The 23,052-nt window shown below is 39.0% G+C and overlaps 2 protein-coding genes across 4 annotated transcripts in view; one reads left to right on the forward strand and one right to left on the reverse strand.

Moving 5' to 3' along the window:
- Positions 1-23,052, reverse strand: part of PIGF (phosphatidylinositol glycan anchor biosynthesis class F) — a 77,276-nt gene that overhangs the window by 13,086 nt on the left and 41,138 nt on the right. Inside the window, exons 1-4 of one of the 3 annotated variants that reach the window (XM_070429141.1) lie at positions 13,708-13,800; positions 11,640-11,888; positions 11,000-11,091; positions 9,686-9,802 (exon numbers count right to left, since the gene is read on the reverse strand). In XM_070429141.1, coding sequence (XP_070285242.1) covers positions 9,686-9,802; positions 11,000-11,091; positions 11,640-11,867 — 437 coding nt within the window. In that variant the 5' untranslated portion in view covers positions 11,868-11,888; positions 13,708-13,800. Of the gene's footprint in view, positions 1-9,685; positions 9,803-10,999; positions 11,092-11,639; positions 11,889-13,050; positions 13,073-13,707; positions 13,801-23,052 lie in introns of those variants that run through there. The other 2 variants (XM_070429143.1, XM_070429142.1) reach the window with 2 other exon arrangements.
- On the forward strand, positions 13,900-22,383 carry CRIPT (CXXC repeat containing interactor of PDZ3 domain). The gene is given in 7 exon segments (XM_070429146.1): positions 13,900-14,046; positions 17,676-17,741; positions 18,646-18,700; positions 20,827-20,872; positions 20,874-20,909; positions 20,911-20,932; positions 21,230-22,383. Coding segments are annotated over 7 exon segments (306 nt in total). The 5' UTR covers positions 13,900-14,030; the 3' UTR covers positions 21,295-22,383.

Genomic DNA, 23,052 nt, shown 5'->3' on the forward strand with positions numbered 1-23,052 from the left:
CAGTGGTCAGTGCACATCATAATGAGCGGATGAGCGGCCTTAGCCTATCATTAGCATATTACGCTTTGATTGGTTGAACGGACGACCAGACAACCAAACACTTAGCATATTAGGCTTTTATTATATAGGATAAATAGGTATACACTTATTCTTCACATCAGAACTTTAATTTGGCAGTGTCTATCAATTTCTTCTTTAAAAAAAAATATTATTTATTTATTTCAGAGAGAGGAAGGGAAAGGGGGAGATAGAAACATCAATGATGAGAGGGAATCATCGATTGGCCACCTCCTACATGCCCCACACTGGGAATCCAGCCCACAACCCGGGCATGTGCCCTGACCAGGAATCAAACCGTGACCTCCTGGTTCATAGATCGATGCTCAACCACTGAGCTATGCCAGTCGGGCTCTATCAAGTTCTTTTGATCTAGGAATTCTATTCCAGAAATTTAGTCTACCGAAACCCTTGCACAAGTATTCAAAATTAAATAGTACAAAGATGTTCATAACAGTATCATTTATAATCATAAAAATGTGATAATGGTGGACAACCAAGATGGCAGCATAAGTAAATACCTGAACTTGCTGCCATGTACAACCACATTAAAACTACAACTAAAAGACAAAACGAATAGCATCCAGAACCACGGGAAGGCTGGCTGAGTGTAAATTCTACAAATAGAAGGAAAGAGAAAAGCGCATTGAGTCCGATAGGAGGTGCAGAGGTGTGGAGGTACGGAGGTGTGCGCGAAAGGGTCTGGCAGCTGGGTACGCTGTTTTTTTTTCAACCGGGAGGGAGATACAAGCTCCTGACTGCTCTGAAATCCAGTTCTGGGTGAGAATCTGGGGGCCCAGAATCATATGGAGAGAAACTGTACTGTCTGGCATCGGGCCAGAACGTGAGGGCAGCTTTCTGGCAGAGGTCCTTGCAGCGTTCATTGTTCCTACACGAGGCCGAGGGGCATAGAGACCCAGGGACCTATCGGGGGAGGGCTGAAGGCAGGCAACCATTGCTATTTGCACCGCCCAATGACTCCCTGAGACCACGCCCCACCCAATTTACAACCCCACTCAAGCTTTGTGCAGAGGCTTTTGCATACTAATGGCCTGGCCTTTCTCTGCCTAAAAACCTGTCAAACTGCAGTTGGGTCAGAGAAACCCAGATCTTCCAAAAGGCCTAAGGCTCGTCAGTAGCCTGCATTACTTCACAGCTGCGCCTCATCTGGGCACCTCCAAACCCCAAACAAAGAGGAGGAATCTGCAGATCTCTCTGTAGCTCCTGCTGGGTGGCCTCAGGCAGTGGGTGACTTTGCATCCCCTTGGAGATCCAAGAGCTAGTCTACCCAGTGGTCAGAGTGAGACCATCCAGATTACAACTCTTCACATCCATAAGAGACACACTCAGGGGGCAGATTCAGTGAGCACCAAAGCCCCACTGAAGCAAGTTCTGCCCCATAAGGGTGTCTTCAGCACAGAAGTTCTCCCATTGTAGACACAACTGGTCCTCACAGCCAACTGACCTGGAGGTCAATTCCTATCAGTGTTACCAACAGCAATCAAGGCTTAACTACAACAAGACTGTGCACAAAGCCCACAAAGGGGTGCACCAAGAGTGTCCACCTCAGGTTATTAGGGAGACTGAGCCACTGGGCCTTATAGGACACCTAGCACACAAAGCCATTCTATCAACACAGGGAAGCAGCCAAAATGCGGAGACAAAGAAACAGGTCACAAATGAAAGAAATGGAGGAAAGCAAAATACTGGATATAGAGTTCAAAACCACGTTTATAAGGCTAATCAATAATCTTCTAGAAACCTCCAAGAAATATAGTGAGACCCTCAAGGATATGAAAAAGGACCAATTAGAAATTAAGCATACACTGACTGAAATAAAGAATAATATACAGAGATCCAACAGCAGACTAGAGGATCCCAAGAATCAAGTCAAAGATTTGAAATACGAAGAAGCAAAAAACAACCAACCAGAAAAGCAAAAGGAAAAAAGAATACAAAAATATGAAGATAGTGCAAGGAGCCTCTGAGACAACTTCAAGCGTACTAACATCCAAATTATAGGGGTGCCAGAAGAAGAGAGAGAGCAAGATAATGAAAACCTATTTGAAGAAATAATGACAGAAAACTTCCCCTACCTGGTGAAAGAAATAGACTTACAAGCCCAGGAAGAGCAGAGAACCCCAAACAAAAGGAATCCAAAGAGGACCACACCAAGACACATCGTAATTAAAATGCCAAGAGCAAAAGACAAAGAGAGAATCTTAAAGGCAGCAAGAGAAAAACAGTCAATTACTTACAACGGAGTACCCATACAACTGTCAGCTGATTTCTCAATAGAAACTATGCAGGCCAGAAGGGAATGGCAAGAAATATCCAAAGTGATGAATAGCAAGAACATACAACCAAGATTACTCTACTCAGCAAAGCTACCATTCAGAATTGAAGGTCAGATAAAGAGCTTCACAGATAAGAAAAAGCTAAAGGAGTTCATCACCGCCAAACCAGTATTATATGAAATGTTGAAGGGTATTCTTTAAGAAGAGGAAGAAGAAGAAAAAGGTAAAGATAAAAATTATGAACAACAAAGTGACAACAAATACATATCTATCAACAAGTGAATCTAAAAATCAAGTGAATAAAAAATATGACGAACAGAATAAACTGGTGAATAGAATAGAATCAGGGAAATAGAAAGGGAGTGGACTGACAATTCTCCGGGGGAAGGGAGTGTGGGAGGTGCAGGAAGAGTCTGGCCAAAAATCATACACCTATGGATGAGGACAGTGCGGGGGGTGGGGGGAGGGAGGGGAACCGGGTGGAGGGGAGCTATGGGGGGGCGGGGGGGGGAGAGGAACAACTGTAATAATCTGAACAATAAAGATTTATTTTTTAAAAAATGTTATAGCCCTAGCCAGTTGGACTCAGTGGATAGAGTGTTGGCCTGTGGACTGAAGGGTCCCAGGTTCAATTCTGGTCAGGGGCATATGCCCCAGTTGCAGGTTTGATCCTCAAAAAAAATAAAAATAAAAATAAAATGTGATAATAACCTCAATAGCAAACTAGTTACAGAAACTGTATGGAATACTTGTAATAATGATTAACTGCCCAACATACATCTCATCTATGATGATTAAAATAATTAAATAATGGCGATCCCATTCTCCTTCCCAATGATTAGTTTAGGAAAACTCAAGGATGAGAGCTGCTACCATCTCACTACCAGCCCAATGATGAGAACCAGGAGTGTCAGTGAGCACAGCCACACCTTGACTATCTATCTAGAACCACACCACCTGCTATGTGACATAATCAGTTTCCTTATTGTTCATACCAAAATAAGCTGAAATTTTCCATTGCTTATAGGGTAAGATATACTAAGTAAGAATACTATGCAAGAAGATGTAGTTTATACACACATATAATGAAAGACATTTCTAATAAATGAAAAAAGCAAGTGATAAGAGCAGTGATAGTGTAGCCCTTTTTGTTTTCAAATTACATATGTTATATGCATAGACAAAATTAGAATATGTAAAATGTTACTAATAGCTGCTTCTTTGATAGGATTACCAGGATCTTTAACTTTCTATATATTTCCATTATTTAAAATTTTATAAGTGTTTCTTGTAATAAACAAGATAAAAATAAATAAAAAATAAATTCCTTCCTATTAACTAATTTATAGCAATATTAACATTGGTTTATTCTTATTTTACAAGTTTCCATAATAAAGTCATCTGAATTCTATGGTTATTGGCTAATTTTTTCATAATTAAGGAATGTATACACATAGTCAATAAGGCTGAGAATTAATATAAATGGTTCACTGTTCAGTAAATAACGAGCAATATTACAGATCAATTTTCATGTCAATGAGCCCCAAGTAACTGGCCACACTGACTCCACTGAAATTCATTATGCCAAATATTAACTGAAGTAAATAGAATATTTTGAATGCCAAATACTGTATCAGGTACCTGAGGTAGTTCACATTAAACACTGTGGCTGGACAGACTGTCATCAAAACAGTGCTTGTTTAGATGGAGTTGATCTTTTTAACTGTTCACTCTTCATTTTAAAAAGAGACACCACACAACTCCTCCTAGTGGCTAAATATATTTTATAGAATTCTATGTAAACTTTCCCCTTAGCCACTGAATGAATATTAAAACCAATCCCTCTTTGCCACTAAATTTCTATGCCCACATTAAGGTGAAATTGCCTATTTTTTAATATATATATATTTTTCATCATTCAGACCTTTTCACTCTTAATGTCTACAGTGGTTTTTCCAACATAAAATCCACTTCAGTACAAAGATGAGAGAAAAAGGCTTGTTGTTTTGGTCTACAAATAGGTCCTGCTAACTGTCTTTACCTTGGCAAGATAACTACAGATTCAGGCACCTATGCAGAAATTCAATTTTTTCACTTCACCGAAAGTGATCCGATTCTCACTTAAACATTTACCTAACAACAGAAACTAACTAATAAGTCAAAAAGCAAACTCCAATGACAAATACAGGTTTAAGATAATGGGGTTATTATTTTCCTTTAGAAGAAAGTCTACAAATAAAAAAACCCATAATAACTATAATACAAAGGCAACAAACTGAATTAAAGTAGTACAAATTGAGTACATTCATTCAGTAATAAGCACACCAAAAAGTTGGTAGAACTTTTTAAGAAACCAAATTACTTTTCTACCTTCATTAAAGGTCTCTTTAAAACAACATTTTTTTTTTTTAATCTGGAATAACTTTGTATTTACTTTAAGGGAAAATCTTGTTAAAATAGTGTTATTTAATTATGTATTAAATCTTGATAATATCTTGATTATATCCTCTTGGGATATAATTCCAACACAATGAAAACTTTTGTGTTTGTCAGTCTTCAACTGATATCATCTACTTAATTTAAACATGCAAATAAGTACATTAAAAAAATTAGGATGCAATACTTATTTCACTTAAAAGCAGTATAAAATACTGAGTGAGATGTCAAACCCAATTCAAAATTGGCCTGTTCATACTGAACATCTAAATGATCATATTTGAATAAACTAAAAGGGCCAGCTTTACACAAACAAAACAAAAACTCCACCATGTTTTATACACTAAAACACAGGATGAATAATAAAAATATTTTAAGCTCTAAAATCTTCAATCAGTACTTTAAGGCAGTTTAAATACTTTTAATTAATTAAACTACAGTGTAAGAACTTCAAATCTGAATTTAAATTTCTGTAAATAATTATTGGGTAGGGAAAAACATATTCATGTTTTGTGTAATCTCTTTAAATAATAATAGAATTCTCTGAAATTAAAGTTGTGACCTAACATAAATAATGTGAACTGTATAATGGAACAATTTCAAAATAACACAAAAGTAATTGTTTTTTTTTTGTGGGTATTTCATATTTTCACTGCAGAAGAGTCAGATCTTTGAATTTTAAAAAGATTTTTGCCTAACAGTGAACATTTAAGGCCAACTCTAACATTAAACAAGTTAACCTATCAAGTTAATTATTTCCTAAGTCATTCAAAATTTGACATGCTTTTTATTCTAAATTCTTGAAGTGTGATGAAAGTGCTAGGGGAAAGGTGAACTAGTGATGTGTGATGGAGACAGGAAGAATTAAGTTCCCCTCTTACGAAAAAGTTCAAATTAATTTTACATTCAATGAACTGAAAAACGGTTCCTCCTTCTTCATGGTTGCACTCCTGGGTCTGTTACCCGGACCAGAAAGAGCTACTAAGACAAACAAACTGGAAGTTTGAGTTATAAAAATGCTCCCTAACATTTGTTAATCCACTGGGCAAACATTTCTTGAGCACTTACTATTTGATTTCACTCGTTTCATCAGTTCTGACAATAATCCTGGAAAGTACAAATTCGTATTATTCTAATAATATTATATATGAGGATCTGTAAAGTTAAATAGCTTGTCTAACATCATGGGCCAGTAGTGAAGACAAGATAGGAACTTGTTTTCTGACCCTCAACTAGTGGAGTCTTCTAAAAATTTCTACACCATCAGATGATGTGGATTCAAGTCCTATCTCTACCTCTTTCTGGCTATTGGACTTTGGTGAATCACTTAGCTTTCTAATACCTTCATCTAGAAAATGGTGAAATAGGAGTATCTCACTAAACTATTGTGAGAATTAAATGCTATAACATATATGAAAATGCTTTAGAAATTATTATTTTTGCATATTACTATTTCATGCCATGCCCTGTGTGATAAAGAAAATGTTTTATATTACATATTGATTATTTTTAGTCATAGTTTTCTAGCAACTGAACCGTTATCTGGTTGTATGTTAGAAATTTTAGAAGGATATTTTTGTAGTCTACTGAAAGTTAGGTGGCATCAGAGAAATCTAACAGATTCTGGCTACAGATCTAACTTTCTCAATTACTGAAAAGTAAGTTAATTATTGGCAAAATCCTACTCATTTAAAATTTTCATTTTGACCATGTAGTACATGAATATAGTTCAAATTCAAAAGATACCAAAGGGTAGTTAGTGGAAAGCCTCCTTATCTTGTCTTCTAGCTTCTCAGATCCCCTCCCCAGAGTCAATGGATGCTATATTAGTTTTTTGTGTATTCTTCCAAAGGCATAAGGCATATTTATTCTATCCTGCAACTTTTTACATAAATGGTAGCATCTTATACACATTTCTTCACCTTGCTCTTTTCCACTTAACAGCATTTTAATAAATAAAGACTTGATTGTTTTTTAACAACTGCATAGTATTCCATGGTGTAGATTAAATTAAATGTGATCCATCTTATTAAAGAAGATTTATACTATTTTCAAAGCTGCAAGGAATAATCTATAATCAATATTTTATAGGTATGTCAATATATCTACACTAATAAAAGAGAAACATGCAAATTGGTCATCACTCTGCTACGCCCACGAGCCAATCAGGGCAAGTATGCAAATTAACCCAACAAAGATGGTGGCGGCCATGGAGCTGGAGCAAGCAGGAGGCTTGGGTTGCCCCTGGCGATGGAGGAAGCCAAGCTTCCCATCTGCCCTGGCCGCTGCTGAAGGAGTGGCTGGGAGCCTGGGTCACTGGGGGGCGTGGCCAGCCTGAAAACAGCCCTCAGCCCCTTACCCAGGCTGGCCAGGCAACCCAGCAGGACTCCCCACCCTGAAGGGGGTATGGCCAGCCTGCAAACCACCACAGGCCCCTTGCCCAGGCCACCCCACACCCCAAGGCAACCCCCACCCTGATCCAGGACACCCTTCAGGGCAAACCAGCTGGCCCCCACCTGTGCACCAGGCCTCTATACTAATAAAAGGGTAATATGCTAATTAGACAGGGAGACCTTCCAGGAGACCTTCTGGACATTTTTCTGGACAAAGCCATGGTGGCGGGGCCAAGGTAGAGGCGATTAGAGGCCAAGAGGGGAGAGCAGTTGTGGGTGATCAGGCCAGGATGGGACGACAGTTGTGGGTGATCAGGCTGGTGGGGGAGGGGCTGTTGGGGATGATCAGGCTGACGGGAGGGGGGGGGCAGTTGGGGGTGAGCAGACCAGCATGGGGGCCAGTTGGGGGCAAGCAGGCCACCAGTGGGGGTCAGTTGGGGGTGATCAGGACTGCAGGGGAGCAGTTTGGAGTGAGCAGGCCAGCAGAGGGGCAGTTGGGGGTGAGCAGGCCATCGAGGGGGGCAGTTGGGGGCAAGCACACTGGCACAGGGGGCAGTTGGGGGTGGAGTGATCAGGCTGGCGGGGGGGGGCATTTGGGGGAGAGCAGGCCAGCAGCAGGGGGCAGTTGGGGATGAGCAGGCCAGCAGGCAGAGTGGTTAGGGGCAATCAGGCAGTCAGGCAGGTGAGCAGTTAGGAGCCAGCAGTCCTGGATTGTGAGAGGGATGTCCAACTGCCAGTTTAGGCCCGGTCCCTGTAAACCAGCAGTAGGACATCCTTCGAGGGGTCCCAGATTGGAGAGGGTACAGGCTGGGCTGAGGGACCCTCCCCAACTCCCTCCCCTGTACACGAATTTCATGCACCGGGCCACTAGTCTATGATAATATCCTAGAAGTGGAATTGTTGGGTCAAAGTTATAATGACTTACAAGAGGCAACCACTCCCACACCTACTTGCAAAAGCAAATTTCAGGATTTTTCCCAAGGAAAAGGGCCACATTTATTACAATAATTAGGTATTTCTTAACATGTCTAAAACTGTCCTACCATTTTTATTAAGTTCCCACCTTTCTTTATGAGTTTTTTATTGCCCAAGTTTGCATAGTGCAGAGATTTTTAGGACTGCATACGTCATATTATAGCAGGAATCAGATGTCTCCCCCCAATACACTATTATCAGAAACAAAATTCAAAGCTGGATAAATCACCAAACAAAACCAATAAGGTTTAACCGGTTTCCACTGTTTAAATTTTTCAAACTAAAATGCTAAAAGAAATCAATGCCATTTGGGATATTGTGGCAACAATATGGGAAAAAGTTTTCAATAATTACACTTTTTTTTCTAGAGGTGTTATGAACACTAGGTGGTTCGGAAGAGGGAACAAACAGTATTCATTTCAAAAACAAAAAGTCAGTAATTTATGGAGCCTTGATACCCATCAGGCATCCTCTGCTCCAGGTGGGCTGTTCCCTCTCAAATCCCACAAAAATACCATGTTCATTTCAGTTTCTATGGTTTCATTCATTGCCTTAGCATGACGTGTTTTTCCCTTTTCCCAGTCTCCTCAAATCTCATACTCCTGATCCAAGTCCTTCATAGATTATCCCTCCTCCAACTCATTCTTCAGTGGTCTCCCACCCCTCAGTTCCTACAATACTTACTGTCTGATTTACACAATTCTAGCCTCACACTGTTTGCTCATTTCACTCTTGTCCCGTGAACAAGGGACAGGGAGAGAATCATGGCTGACACTTCAGAATCCACACACATGTACAAAAAAAAAAAGCTCCACATGGCACAGAGAAATAAGAGCTCAAGAGTTTTTGCCACTGGGTGATAAACAGGACAAAATTATGGACACCAAGGAACTTTCTAGTTTTATTAATTATGACTCAACCATTTCTTTTTTTCCCCCCAACCATTTCTGATACAAATCATCTCAATGCCGTTCAAGAAGCTAAAATTTTAATTTAGCTATGCTGAAAATATATATGGCTGCTGAGGAAGTAAAATCCTGTAAAACTTGCACTCAGGTGTCATATCACAAAAGAGGCTAAACAAGAAATGGCAGTTATGACACTAAACATTTTTAGATTGTGGACTCCAATTCTACATTACAATACATAAGGAAGCAATTTTATCTGTCAAATTTTTATCACAGTGACAAATTATCCCTGAGGAGTGGTTTTCAAAGATTACCTCTGGTAGCAGAAACCCCTTTTCAAATGAAAGGCTAAGTGGAATTCTACCATATGGAAAAATGCAGAGCTGATCTTGCTAAAGCAGAGGGAGGGGCCTGTAGTTCTGCCAGCTTGGATCTCCCTTAAGTGCTTACAACTCCTTCCCTCTCTCCAGTCCCCAACTGCAGTGGGCCCTTAATGCATTTCCGAGAACGATACAGAGCTGAGAAACACTCATGAAATAATCAGCTAGCCGCCATGAATAGAAAAATACATTAATTTAAAATATTTTTCAAATCACTAAAATATAAAATTAAAACTTACCCGTTTCTACTGAAAACCCTTAGCCATGCTTTGAGGTTTGGTCCTAACAAACACAAACAAGGTACTGTAGTAAAAGTAGACAAGATCACTGCAAATAAAAATGTTTCCAACACCAGCCTAGGAAAAAGAAACTTCATTAATTTTTTAAAAAGTATTAAAGGAGCACATATGTACACATACATAATCTTTGTTACTTAAATAGATTTAATATAATAATATTTTCTTGCACTTTCCTTTGAAAGGTAACATGAGTCCTACCAAAATGATGACTATAAAAAATGTAAGCTATAAAAAATAATCTACCAAATATCTGACTTTAATTGTAGAGTTCAGAAGTATTAAAAACCCTGGGATCCATTCTGGCCAAAGCAAGAAACCTCATTTCCAGATAATTAACTTTCTTCCTCAATAGTCTCTGGAACTTTCTCTGCAACCAGTGGTTCAACTTTAGCTTATATCAGAGCCACTTAAAAAGCTGGATAAACTTAGAGATTGGAGGACCACACCTCTAAAATTTCTGACTGACTGAGGCCTGAGAATTTGCATTTAAGTAAAATGCTGATGCTGGTTTAGAACCACACTTTGCACACCATTGCTCTAGACATTCATTCTACTCTAAAATGGATTAGATAGAAATATCCACTTGCCATTACAAAGGTCTTGTCCTCCCTTCTCTATAAAAGAATTATCTGTTAATTTAATATGTATATATAACAAGCTATGTATAAATTTATATAACTATGTATTATAGCTATGTATTTGTGTATATACATAAATCACTCCTTTCACCATGATCATTAATCACTGCTAAAGTTTCCCAAATTCTAATGTAAGAGATATTCATGAATTTTCACTAATTTAAAATTGGTCAGTTTTGAAAAAGTATTGAGTTAAATTTTACCTTTAAACTATAATCATTAACTTATTAAGTATTTAAATACTGGAATCTATTGGCTTTTCTTAAGAAAACAAACTTTTTTCAAGCATTTCAGAATCACATTTACTAAGAACTGACATGCTAATACTACCTAAGTTATCCCTATCACTATTGGGTCACACACTTATTGGTATAGTATAGTTTCTCATCTACCTTCCACCCCCCACATGCAATTGTGTAATAGAAGGCTAGGTAATAAGAGCAGTTGATGAATTTAGTTATTCCTGCTAAGGAAGGGCAATGATGTCAGTATCCTTCCTTGATCCAATAATAAAACACACCACAGTCTCTCTCTAATCATCAACAGAATTAGCCCTTTGTTTAGCAAAAAAGTATTTTAAAATATAATTGGCTTAAGGTAGAAATTTCAGACTTACTCTATTAATGGTGCTCCATATAGGACAAAAATTACATGAAAGACGAAACAAGACATAAGAAAGTAGAAACAGCATTTCAAAAATCTGGTTACCTTAAAAAAAAAAAAAAAGAGTAATTTAAAGACTTAAGAGAATGCCTAAAGGACAGTACATGTTTCCATTTTATTTACAAACATAACTTATTCCCATGTGTGAACAGTTGAATGTTCTTTGGATTTGGGTATCCTGAAGTCAGATCACATCTTATTCACAGTCAGGTACACAGCCCTCAATAGAGCTCCCCCCGCCAATATTCTACCCACCCAACTAGCACTATAGTCAAAAAGCATTTCTGTTTCTATGATATGTATTGAGCTATGCTGTTAACCAGTATCTATGAACTATTTACCAGTAACAGACTGCTAGAATACAATACAAACAGCCCTTATTATTATGAAATATTTGCTATATTATTCATGAAGACACAATTAATGCCCAACAAGGCTCTATCGAGTGCTGTGGGCAGCCTTCCAGCAACTAACATTCTCTTTAGTCACTGTAAATAACTCAAGTGAGTACTGGAATAATGCTTTATTTTTCCATTAAAAAACAACAACCACTACCTCTAACTAAAAATCAGTTATCAAGAAATGAGCCTTACCTTGTATGATAATGAACTTCTTTTACTGGATGCATTTGGTTTCACCACTAAATATAATACTAGATTGACGGCAGTTACAAAAACAGAACAGATGCACAACCACATCAAGTGAGTTTCCAATATTGAGAAGTTCTCCAAGAAGAATGATGGAATGAAGATGCTTAGGATAATTGAGAATATGCATAAAAGATGGGTATACAGTAGTCTCTTGATATCAGCATTTTTCATGGTGTTTCCTTGAGTGGCTGTCTAATAAAAAACAAATTAAGATCATATGCAATAATGACTTTTTCCATTGTTTTAAATGTTCCAACACCTAAGAATAATTATGAGCCAAAGTCAATTTTCTAAGTATTAGTTTCAGAATATAGGAAGATGCATATGCGTGTATGCACATGAAGACTAATATAGTAAACAGCTCTCATAGCTAAGAAGGACAAATTTTCTAATTTCTTAAATATGTGTGACTGGTTTCTGCAAAAGGGTCATGTGCTAGGACCAATTAAGTGATTCCTTTTCCTTTTTTTTTTTTTTTTTTGCCAAAATCAGAGGTGAGAACAAACTGCATGGAGTAATGATCTGCCCCTGTTGGAAATATAACCTATGCATTCTAGAAACTCCATGAATACACTTTGGCTAAACTGTTGGCATTTTTTATCATTGTGGATCCTTGTCTAATATCATTGTAGTTCACATCTTCTCACAAATGCCCAGTGATACCAAGTGCACACTTGAATACTCAAACGGTGACTACTGTAATCAAGAGTTCAAAAAACATTATGCTAAACTAAGGGATCCTAGCGCTCCAGAAATACCAAAATGACAATGTTTGTTACAGGTGTTAAATTCCAATAAAAAGTAGAACACAAATGGAGGAGGAAAATAATTTACTCTTTCTATATCACACACACACACACACACACACACACACCTTTATAAATTACCTAGCAGAGAGCTTATACATAGCACAATTGTTAAATAAGGACCTTATTAATTTAAAGTAATAGTCCCTATGTAACTCTGGTTACTCCAGTATATTTTATACACTAGCACAAAAGGGCAAGCCCATGACTTACCCCAACAACTCTCCATTAATTCGCACTATAATTCTCAAAGGTAAATATCTTACTGATAAGGAAATAGGCTAAAACAGGTTAGAGGACACGCGTAAGATCCCAAGCTTCCACGTGCTAAGCCATTTCAAATAAAGACACACACCGGGAATCGGACCGAGAAGCGTATGAATGGCAAGAAGGGAGAAAGGAAAAATGTCTCAGAGGTCCAATTCTCAGGGGCGGAAGCAGATCAGCAATACAGTCTCAACAGGCATCCCTTCGCACACTTCCTTCTGGGCCACTCTCACAATCCCAACTGGCATGAGCAGATTTGGATGTAACACAGGGAGCAATACCTCAACTCAAATGCTTCCTGAATCAATGATGAACGAAAGAATGAATGAATGAACGAGGCCAAACAAAGGAGAGTGGGTCAAGTGTTAGCCCCTCTTGAGAGACCAGCCCTGTGCGAGGCCTTGAGAGTGTGCGTAGGACATCCATCAGGCGCCCCTAGGACACCCATCAGGCGCCCCTAGGACACCCATCAGGCGCCCCTAGGACACCCATCAGGCGCCCCTAGGACACCCATCAGGCGCCCCTAGGATACCCATCAGGCGCCCCTAGGGAGGCTACAGCCCTGGCGTCCGCGGTCACACCTGGCCCGGGTCCGCAGACATTGTGGGGGGAGAGAAGGCCGTTCTGAGAGCGGCTCCCGGAGACTGCGCGGGAACCGCCTGGCCCCACCATGAACTGGGTCGCTTAGGACTCAAACCAAACCTCGGCCGGCTGGAGTGCGGGCAGCGGGGCCGAGCTGAGGGGCATAATCAAAAAGCACAAGTGTGGAGACCAGGGGAGACGGAGGCAGCCACAGCACGTCAGAGCAGCCTCTGGGTCACACGGGAAGGGAGGCGCGGACCGGCCGGGGGCACAGAGGCTCGCGGGCATCTGGGCAGTTGGCAGGGTTGCTTGCACCCCCCGGAGGCCCGCGTGCCGGACCGTTCGGCTGGGCTTACCTAACTCTCCCGCCCGCCGAAGGGAAGGGGCAGCTACCACCTCCCACCATCAGGTGCGACCCTTCGCGCAGGCGCAGGCCTAGGGGGTGGAAACCCTAGGCCGCACAGCCAATCGCGGAAGTGGAGGGGCGGGCAAAGGAAGCAGTCCCGCCTTCCCTCTTAAGTTTATGCCTCCCTTGGCTTTCCAGGTGTCGGAAAGGCCGGCGGAGGGCGGAGAGCCCGGAAGTGAGTTGTGGTAACCCGGAAGGGGTATCCTTCCCTGGCGTGTATTGTTGTTTTCAAGCTGCTCCGGCTACTGCGACTAAGGGAACAGTCGCGGAAGGATGGTGTGCGAAAAATGTGAGTTAAGGGGTCGCTCTTGCGGAAGAAGGAGGGTAGGAGAACCTAACTGGAGTTCCCCGGGAACTTTGCCCCTTTTCTTTTGGTTCCGCCATTGATCTCTGGCTAGTCTCTGTCCTCCTGCCCTGACCTTTGATTATTCCTGCCCCACCCCAACGATCATATTGTCCTATATGTTTTGCATTCCGGGTGGTCTCAGTTTTTGTACCTCTTTGTCTATTTGCGTTGCTTCCTCTCAACCCAGAATGTCATCCCATACAGCTTCTTGTCCGGCTCCCTCACCCCACAGACCCTCAAGGCTGGAATGAATTTACTTCAGATCTCACTCATATGTGGGATATAATGAACAACATAAACTCCTGAACAAAAATAGATCCAGAGACTAACACTGAACAGACAGTCCAACCTTAGAGAGAAGGCAGGGGAGGGGGGTGGGTAAGAGATGAACCAAAGGACTTGTATGCATGCATATTAGCATAACCAATGGACACGGACACTGGGGTGGAGGGGGCTTGCCCTGGGGGAAGAGGGAGGGGAGGGGATCAATGGGGGGGGGGGGGGAGACATAGGTAATACTTCAAACAAAAAAATTAAAAAGGAAGAAGGGAGCAATGATTTGAATACACGTTAGCACAGTTAATTTTACAGGTGGTGATTCTACAGTGCATTAATTTTAATGCATTTTTCAAAATTTTGCATCAGAGGTAATCATGAAATGTGTAAATAATCTTCTCAAGTATCTTATCAAATTATTTTGTAGAATCACTTTCTGTGCTTTAAATTATGTGTACAACTATCAGTAGTTCAGATAGTCCTGGACATAGTTTTGATATTACTAGTAGTAAATAATCACACCACTTTAAAAATTAAAAACATTTCTGACAATATTCATTGTACCTGCTACTTTAGACAATTTAGTGAAAACATATCCATTTTAATTGTGGTGAATGCAATGTGTGAGTTCAGAGAAATGAGACGTCTTATTTTTTATATTGCCTTGTCAACTAGAGGTAGGGCAATGATGCATGATGGATTTAGATTTGAGGTATACGAACTGGAATCTAACAGGAATCAGTTGTGGTCTGGAAGCAAAATTCAACAGTGAGGGTGTTTCCCCTTTAGACAATAACCAACAACCATGAAAGGTACTGGGCACCTGGCACTTGACTGGAAGAGAAAGTTTGGTGGTCCTCAGAAAAACAGTGATACAGTTTGGCATTTGGGCAAAGCTGCTTCTCCTCACTGATTTTGCTGTGTCAAGGAAAACATGGTGTCAGTGAGGGTGGGGAGAGTCTCCCTAGTTGCCATTTTAGTTGATTTTTCCAAACTCTTAAGGTCTTTCAGACATTAAGCAATATTCTACATGCAATCCCAGATATCCTACTTACCCAATACATTTTCTATAATATTCTGTTGGTTAAGGTTCTTTGGGTTTCAATTAACAGAATCTAATTATAGCTCTTCAACTAAAAAGGATATTTGGATACTGGGGCATTTCACAGAAACCAAGAAGGAATGACATATCTGAAATTAAGACAATTCTAGGGTCCTCATGAATCTACTCCCTAGAGCACTGCCATTAACAGAGCCCACCTACCAACCTGTCCTGGTCCCTATATCTTCCATTTCAAATATTCAAATATTCTGGAGAAGCATGTCTCATTTGCCTAGCTTTGGTTATAGGTTGTTCTCTAGGCTATTCAGTGAATTATTCAGGGAGAAGGTTGAGTATTGCAAAAATTATTACTAAGAGCTTATTCTTATGGAAAGAGTGGCCAGTTTCCAGTAGGTATGCCTTCCACAGACCTTGCAGCCTCTGATCTGAAGTCTCAGATGAGCAATCGTTTTCAGATAGTATTATTAGGATTGCATCTGAGCCTAAGAAATTTAGAAACTCTTCTACCAAAGGGGTTATAAAGTCTTATTGGTATACCAACAGTAAGGCTAGGTCTTGAAAATAAAAATAGTCTTAAGTTGTTTTTACAAAAATGCAACCAAATGTCACAGTAAAGTAAGGATTTAAAAATAAAAACTTATTAAATTTTCTCACTGTTATTAGAATATTCAACAAATACAAAAAAAAAGTCACTTCAACATTTGCCAGATTTAAGCAAATAAAAATACCGATGCCCAATTAAATTTGAATTTCAGGCAAACAACGACTAATTTTGAGTATAAGTATATTCCATGCAATATTTATGACTTAGTTCTGTTTGTTGCTCCTTAAACTACTGTGAGGAGTTCTTTGTCCCAAAGCACTTACTTATAGGACATCCTTTCCAAAAATAAGTATTCGTTGTGTATCTGAAATTTAAAGTTAACGGCATCCTGTATTTTATCTGACAACCGGAAGTCAGTATCCCACCCAATGGCTTTGGCACTTTTTTTCAAGAATACCTACAGTCTTGAGGCAAGGTGGCAGGGATTCTCACCACTTTCAAAGCAGTCTGTGTAGACTTCACTGGCTTTTAAAAGAGTCTTTCCTCCCTATAGTTGCCACCCAGTGATTCTAATGCCAACCTAGAAGATTTCTTATTTTTGACTTCACAAACTGTCTATATGTTTAAAAATAACTGTCATATGCCCAAGTCTCTTTTTCCCCAAGCTAGACATATCTGACAGGGTTTCAGGTCCTCTTATGGCTAATTAACATAATCCATTTTGTTTATATACCCCCATTGCCACATACCCTCTCTATTACCTTTCCCACAGAGCTTTCCTGGATTTCCCTAGCCAGGTTGTTTCTTTCTCCATGGTATTTCTCCTAGTATGTTACTCTCAAATTGTTTTAGCTCTCAATTATTATACTTCTTTTTAGCTTATATTTTAATTGAATGGTTAACTTTTTTTGTTGTTGTTGTTTCTCTGAACCCTTTGAAAATCTGATGAAAGCTATAGACTCTTACCAGATTCTATAAATACAGAGAATATACAAAAGATTTGTGTACAGTTTCATCTAATTCACGTTATCTCCTATGTCCACTGGTTAAATCCAAGTTAAGGACTACTGTTAGAGAAATCAGAAAGCTCCTTGAAATTTAGAACGTTACCTAACTCATCAGGGATTTTATCTCTGTATTTTGTATAATGGTCTATACTTGGTATAAATGGCTTATAGATGTTTAGTAAATATTTACGGAATGAACAGATCTATCAGATTTGTTTACCTAGTTTGTTTAAAGTGTACAGAGAAAGCCTATTATAAGCCTACTAGAGACCAGTACACGAGATTCGTGCACTTGGGGAGGGGGTCCTCAGCTGGGAGCCTGGCTTCTGGCTGAATGGTGCTCCCCCTGTGGGAGCGCACTGACCACCAGGGGGCAGCTCCTGCATTGAGCATCTGCCTCCTGGTGGTCAGTGCGCGTCATAGCAACCAGTCGGTCCACCATTCGGTCAGTTTGCATATTAACCTTTTATTATATAGGATTATACTATAGATTTTACTAAGAGTCTGTTATATATTGCCCATAGTTAATAGCTTAAGTCTCAGTTCACTGGCCCTGACCCCAGCATTAACACAATCCTAATATAATATGTCTGTTGAGACCATTGTGAACTTTGGACAATATAATGTATTTCTTAGATAGTAAATACTAATTCCCTTTACTTTTACTATCTTGTTATAACAGGTGAAAAGAAACTTGGTACTGTTATCACTCCAGATACATGGAAAGATGGTGCAAGGAATACCACAGGTATTTTTCCTTTTAGAACACAGAAGCTGGATCCCATACTTTCTGTAAATAATGTTTTAGCTTTTAGATTATTTGTAAAATGAAATGTTATGTGTACAAAGTATTTCATTTATTAAACATTAAATTGTATATGGATCCCCCAACAATTTAATATCTTATATAGCTCTCTCAGTTACATTTTGGGGTTCCTAATTTGGTTGGCAGGAGACAGTAAAATTATTAAATGACTTTCAAGCAATAAGTTTATCATAGTAATTGATTTGATTCAGCTTAATTACAGTTGGTATCTAATCCCCATCTTCTTACCTGATTTTTTGTATTCTTAAATCATTTCAATGTTTTCACCTTCTTACTCATTTTTTTGGTATAAGATAATTTATTACAAGACTAGCCAATATCACCTTCCTAATTAAAGTTCTGCTTTGAGTCTGAGAAATAAAATGATTGTGTTTTATCTAAATTTTTATTGTTTTCATAATAAATAATTGTTTTCTATTAAGTAATGTCTTAAGAACCTGGCTAGTAAATGAGGATTTTTGAAAACTTTGATATAAACTAGTCTACTGGTAGGAGGTCAGAAAGGGAACTTTTTAATTGTTTAATGCAGTGGTTCTCAACCTTCCTAATGCCTTGACTCTTTAATACGCTGGGTACTCGTATGTGGGCGTATCTGCATGTGGGCGGACCCGCCTGGAGATGGATAGAGGAGCAGTGTCTCGGTTCCTAAGACCATCGAAAATATATGTTTTCCGATGGTCTTAGGTGACACCTGTGAAAGGGTCATTCGACCCCCAAAGGGGTCGCGACCCACAGGTTGAGAACCACTGGTTTAATGGTATATGTATGTATTATATGTGATATGTGTAGAAATAACTCACTGAAATACATGTATGTTTTGACATAGAAAGTGGTGGAAGAAAACTGAATGAAAATAAAGCTTTGACCTCAAAAAAAGCAAGGTAGGCATAAGAGCATCTATAGAACAATTCTATATAATAAAGATGTAATATGCAAATGGTTGTTATGCCTTGACACGTAACGACCCACTGTGTAATGACCAGATCAGGGATCAGCAGGAGGGTGAGGCAGCGAGATACAAGCGGGTGGTGGAGAGCTACAGGAGGGGGCAGGGCAGCAAGCTGTGAGGAGGGGAGGGATGGAGGAGGGAGCTACAGGAGGGCAGCAGCGAGCTACTGGCACACGGATTCGTGCACAGGGCCACTAGTAATATATAAAATTGCCACTTTTTAACGTCAAGCTTACTGAAGTGAATTTGGTGTGCATCATTCTGTTGTGATAAAACAGGTAGTTCCTAGCATGCAAAACCAAACTTTCTGTTATAACGTGCTGGTTTCTCCCTGTTCTTCCTCACTATATCAATATCTGAAGATATTAGTGCTATGGTAATTTTTTTATTTCATCTGAAAACATGACTTTTATGTTTTCTAGTTTTTAATTATCTTGCAAATCACAGGTAACAGAGAAATGTAGAAAGACCACAAGTTCTGGAGTCAGACCACAATTTGAATCTAAACTCTGTCACTGTCTAGCTCTGTGACCTTACACAAGTGAAGCCAGTTGCTTAACTTTTCGGAACTTTACTTTTCACCTGAGAATGGAGATAAAAATGTCCCCCACCTTAAAAACAATTCTTGACACCATGCTTTATTATATCCAGTCTTAAAAATCCCATGAACTCTTCCAGCTGCCACCCCCATTTCCTACTTCCCTTTACAGCAGAAGTTTTCAAAAACCTTATCTAGATACTTTCCCGTGCCTTTAAGTTCCAGTCTCCTTCAGCCATTCCAGTCAGGCTTTATCCCAACCACATCCCTGAAACTGCTCTTGTCAAGATCACACATGACCTTTAAACTGATGTCTACTTCTTTATTTTTACCTTACTTAATCTTTTAACAAGTCTTTATTTTGGAACCCTTTTTTCTTTTGGCCCTGGAACACCATACTCTTCTTTCCTCCCAACTCACTGGCTGTTTCTTATCAGTCAAGTGCCCCTGGACTCAATCTTAGACTTTTTTTGTTATATATATAAATTTATAATTTCTCATTGACTTTAGCCTAGTAGCTTTAAGTTCAAACTATCTGTTAAGGACTCCCAAATGTATATCTCTAGTTCTGACTTCTCTGAGCTCCAAACATACATCCACCTGTCTACTTGATTTATCCAATTGGATGTCTAACAGGTAACCTCTTTTTCTTTCAGTTTTCTAATCATAGTTTTCTCATCATTGCACTTTGTCCAATCCAGTTGTGCAAACCTAAAAGCTAGAATTCCTCACTGGTTCCCTCCTTTTCCTCACTTCCCATACCCATCAGCTAGCAACATATAACCTGAATCCACCTGCTTTTGTGCATCTCACTGTTATTCCCATGTCCCAAACCACCATTATTTCTTACTTGGATACCTTAATTCTCTATCTCTTTGCTTCCTCTCTATTTCCCTGTAAAGTCTTAGAGCAACCAGAATAGTCCTTTAAAAGGCATGTAACTTCTTTGCTGAAAACCTTCATTGGTTTTCTTTTATGTTGAATAAAATCCAAGCCCCCTACCATGTTCTTACAAGGTCCTCTCTGATCTGGCCCCTCCCACCTCTCTGACTTCCTGTTGTAACAATCCCTACATCAGATAAGCCAAACCCACTCCCACTGGAAGAGGTTTGTGCTTATTGCTCCCTTCTAGAGCTCATCCCTCAGAACGGGGGAGGGAACTCGCAACCAAGGTGTGTGCCCTTGACCAGGAATCAAACCTGCGACCCTTCCGTGTACAGGCTGACACTATAATCACTGAGCCACACAGGTCAGGGCTCCATAATATTAATATTTTTATATATATATCAGACAAATAGATCAACAAATACAGTGGCTATAAACTGGTTTGGGATTAAGTAAGCATACAGCTTGCATGGAAGGGGTAGAAGTGTGCAGGCATTTTATAGAGTAGCCAGAGCTGGTAGAGTTTGACAGAGGGAAATGAGAGCATGGATTAATCCCATTTGTTGTTCAAATGAGGTTATTTAAAAGTGTTTCTATGGGATTATACATTCTTCTTTCTTTAAAAAAATCTCTAGATTCGATCCATATGGGAAGAATAAGTTCTCCACTTGCAGAATTTGCAAAAAGTTCTGTGCACCAACCGGGTTCTAATTACTGCCCAGGGCTGTGCGTACAAAAAGGGTAAGTTTAATACTTTCTATTCATATCAAACTTATTTTATTTGGTATTGATTTGGATAATACAGAAAAAGAGTTGCCTTTATAAGTTCTATTGTAGTCAAATCCTTCTTATTTCTAAGGCAAAATAGAACTTGTTCATCATAAAAAATATATATTGCCTTTTTCTGTTTTCTGATGCTATAAAATTATGGTTTTAGCTTCAGGATTGACTTAAATTAACCAAACCATTGTTTTAGATATTTGTTGATGTTATTAGTTGGTATTGTGATTTGACGTTCACACGTTTTCTTTTGTTTAGGCATCTGTGCAATGTGTGGGAAAAAGGTGTTGGATACCAAAAACTACAAGCAAACGTCTGTCTAGATGTATTGATGAAGATTCTGTCTTTCTGTATGATTTTGCTTTCTGCTTTAAATTTTCAAGGCATATCATAAATGCTCAAGTTATAAAATAACATCTTTTAAGACTATTAAGTTTAAACCAGGGAAGTTGATTCATTCTTTTGCTCTCTAGAAGTTCTGAATAGCAACAATGGAACTAATCTGCCTTACAAGCATCTTATTGAACTAGAATAAGCAAATTTAACAACAACAAAATATTGTCCCAGTTCTGTAGCACTTTTTATTTAATATATTCATATAATTCTTATTATCCTCTTCCTCTACCTTATACTTACATATATTGTGAAAGTGAAAAGGGGATTATTGATATTTTCTCAGAACTTGGCATTCAGATTTGTAATTTCCCCCTCATTCCCTTGTTGGTTGCCTAGTTCTTAGAATCAGCAGTCCCTTAATTAATTGCAGCTTCATAGGGTATTTAATTATCTGAGACCACAATTGCTGAGTGGTTCCTTGGAAATTAGCCAAGACCCAAATCAAACACAAGTTCTATTTATAATTTTAAAAAGTTTGTTCTTGAAGTCATAGTGCTAGTACCTTTCATATGAGAATAAGAACATAAGGGGTACTCCATATATATCCAAATGAATACACTGGATTTCAGAAAATACATGTTACACACATAACCTGGAATTTACACTATTATGAAAGCCAGAAGAACAGTGTTCATTATGATGATATATAATAGAAATGAATCACTACTCTTTGGGAAAAGTTTTTGAAGCAAAAATGAAACTTCTTTAACCTCCTTCCCCCCCTCCCCCCAAAAAAATAAATAAAACAAAGCAAACATTTTGATTCCCAATATATATATCTTCAAAGAAAGATTTTTTTTAATGCTACTTTCAGAGGTTTAGGACTTCTGCTTTGGAAATCTGCAGCCTGCTAGGGGAGACCAAAAAAGTATTCCCTATTGCAAAGTATAGTATGTGTAAATACTTATCACTATAAAATGTGTAGAATAGATAACATGATATACATAGTATAGATAATTGCATTTTTATTTTTAAATTATTATGCAAAATAAAGTTTTAACTGTTTAAGTTTTAAAGTAGTGTTTCTGGGATATGTTGTTATTAATATCTAGAAAAATCACAAGGATAATGTAAAATATAATAAATAGCAATAGCTGTGAAGGCAGGAAGTATCTTTTCATGCTTTAATCAATTTGGGACTTTTAGTTAAAATCAACAAAAGGAACCCAGTTAGAGAGTGGCCCAGATACATTAAAAGTTGGGTTGGCCACCCTAACCGGTTTGGTTCAGTGGATAGAGCATCAGCCCTGAAGATTGAAGGGTCAAGGGTTCGATTCCAATCAAGGGCACTATCTCAGTTGCAGGCTTAATTCCGCCTTGGTCCCAGTCCTGGCTCAGTTGGGGCTTGAGTGGGAGGCAACCAATCGATGTGTCTTTCTCACATCTCTTTCCATCTCTCCCCCTCCCACTCTCTCTAAAAATCAATGGAAAAAATATATCCTCAGGTGAGGATTAACAAACAAATAAAAGTTGGGTCAGCCAACTTTGGGAAAAGTACATTTCTCAGGTACTAACCGAGATCTGGACTTCCAAAACTCACATTAAATATCAGTAGAACATGTAGCCATCAAAATGATAAGAATTCTACATTCTATATATGCAGAAGTTTGGGTATATACATAGAAAACATCTGGAAGCTATTAATACTGTTCCTCCCCCCCCCCCCCCCCCCCCCCCCCCCCGCG

This window comes from Myotis yumanensis, unplaced genomic scaffold, assembly GCF_028538775.1.
Source record: "Myotis yumanensis isolate MYYU_CA2020_CCGP unplaced genomic scaffold, mMyoYum1.0.hap1 SCAF_11, whole genome shotgun sequence".
Taxonomy (NCBI): Eukaryota; Metazoa; Chordata; class Mammalia; order Chiroptera; family Vespertilionidae; genus Myotis; species Myotis yumanensis.